Source organism: Beauveria bassiana (genome assembly GCF_000280675.1).
Source record: "Beauveria bassiana ARSEF 2860 unplaced genomic scaffold BBA_S00148, whole genome shotgun sequence".
Taxonomy (NCBI): Eukaryota; Fungi; Ascomycota; class Sordariomycetes; order Hypocreales; family Cordycipitaceae; genus Beauveria; species Beauveria bassiana.
The window spans coordinates 3,457-5,091 of NW_007930983.1; the positions used below are offsets into that span (position 1 = coordinate 3,457).

At 43.4% G+C, this 1,635-nt stretch overlaps 1 protein-coding gene across 1 annotated transcript; it reads right to left on the reverse strand.

Moving 5' to 3' along the window:
* Positions 1-541: 541 nt before the first annotated feature.
* BBA_10350 (gag polyprotein) lies at positions 542-1,480 on the reverse strand (the record flags this gene model as incomplete). The annotated part of the gene is made up of 3 exons (XM_008605447.1): positions 542-961; positions 1,301-1,396; positions 1,442-1,480. 3 exons carry the CDS (start codon positions 1,478-1,480, stop codon positions 542-544), a joined length of 555 nt encoding a protein of 184 aa, XP_008603669.1.
* Between the last annotated feature and the right edge of the window lie 155 nt (positions 1,481-1,635).

A 1,635-nucleotide genomic window follows, 5' to 3' on the forward strand; every position in this document is an offset into this window, starting at 1 on the left:
GTCGGAGTTCCTTTTCAGCCTAGGGTCCGTCGTACGGATTATATTCAGGGAACATTCGGTATTCGATTTTCCTCTAGAGGTGGCGTCTGCAATTATTATAAGGGCATAAAGCCTATGAGATGGTTGTATGATCTCGGTGCGTTAGGCCCACCTCAGGTGTGTTTAGGTTAATTCTTGGAGTTAGTGACCTTCCTTCCTTAGCGTCTGCTAGGATAGTTATAAGTACGGTAGGGTCCGAAACATCCATTCCTTAAATAAAAACCATATCAAGTTGTCCATTCTTATAACAAGATCGTCCTTTGATCGTGTACTCGTTAGTTAGTTCTTTAGTGATCTTGAGATCCTCCCTTTTATTCGGAGGTGTCTCTAGGACCACGTCTACATTCACTTCGATTTCCGATCTAGTCATTTCGAGGTCTTCTTCCTCGTCTGGGATAGGTTAAGTTCTAAAGTCCCAGTCTTCGTCAGATGTTGGTTTATCGTAATCTATAAATCGATCGGTATCCGAGAAGTATTCTTCGCTATTCACCATACTGATATTTCAGACGGGTAGTTCTTCGCGATAAGCCGCGTATACTCCCTTTCCCTTAGCAACTAGCTTCCACTGTTTCTTAGGTGCTCTGCACTTGTTTGCGAAGTGTCTAGCCTTCCCACAGTTATAGTATTTCTTTTCTTTCTCTTTTCCGGTGGCGTTGAGCTCTATCGGGCCTAGGTGAGTTCTGTAGGCCGTGGATCCGTTTCGTCGTTTTCCTATGTTCGCCTGATAGCGTCGGTTCACAGGTCGAAAGTTGTTCCCCCCTCGACCACCCTTTTCCATACGTCTAGCATAGTTGCGATTGTCGATCTTAATCGCTATTTCGATGAAGGTGTCGAGAGTGTCTGGTCGATCTTCCTTATAGATCTTATCTTTCACGTCTTCCCTAAGTCCGTCATAGAAGAGTTCTATTTGGCTTTCGTCGTCCTAATCAAGTTTAGTAGCAATGCGTCTAAACTCGCGTGCGTAGTGCTAAGTAGATCCGGTCTACTTTAGGGTTTTGATCTTACGTGTCGCGGTTCGAACCTCGTCTAGGTCACCAAATGCAGTCTACAGAACTTCTTTAAAGTTTTTATACTTCTTAAAGATTTGAGCGGTTTCATCATTAGGCTCCTCATTGTCAAAGTAGTCTCTAAGAGTTAGCTCCCACTATTCCATCACTTTGCCCGTGAGAAGGTTTCCGATGTAGAGAATCTTAGTGGATTCTTTATCAAGGGTGTCGTTAACCTTCAAATAGGCTTTTGCTTAAGTAAGAAAGGTGCGAACATCCCCCTTCGCTCCATCAAACATGTCAGGTTTAGGAAACTTGGGCATCGCAGTAGCTTCTTTCCTCTCCGGCTTCTTAAGCTTCATTTCCTCTAGCTATGCATGAAGGTACTTGACTTTGCTGTTAAGGTCTGCAATAACCTTGCTAGGGTTAGTGGTGTTTCCGCTTGCGGTGGACATCGTGAAAGGTTAGCTGCTTAAGGTTTCAAGGGTAACTTACTAAACAGGACTAGTCAAAATGTAACGATAGCTTATCCCTAATCCACAGTTAGTCTATTTCTTAGGAAGTAAGTCAGGTTTAAATGCTATAAGGTAGTAATAAGCAGTATCTTCGC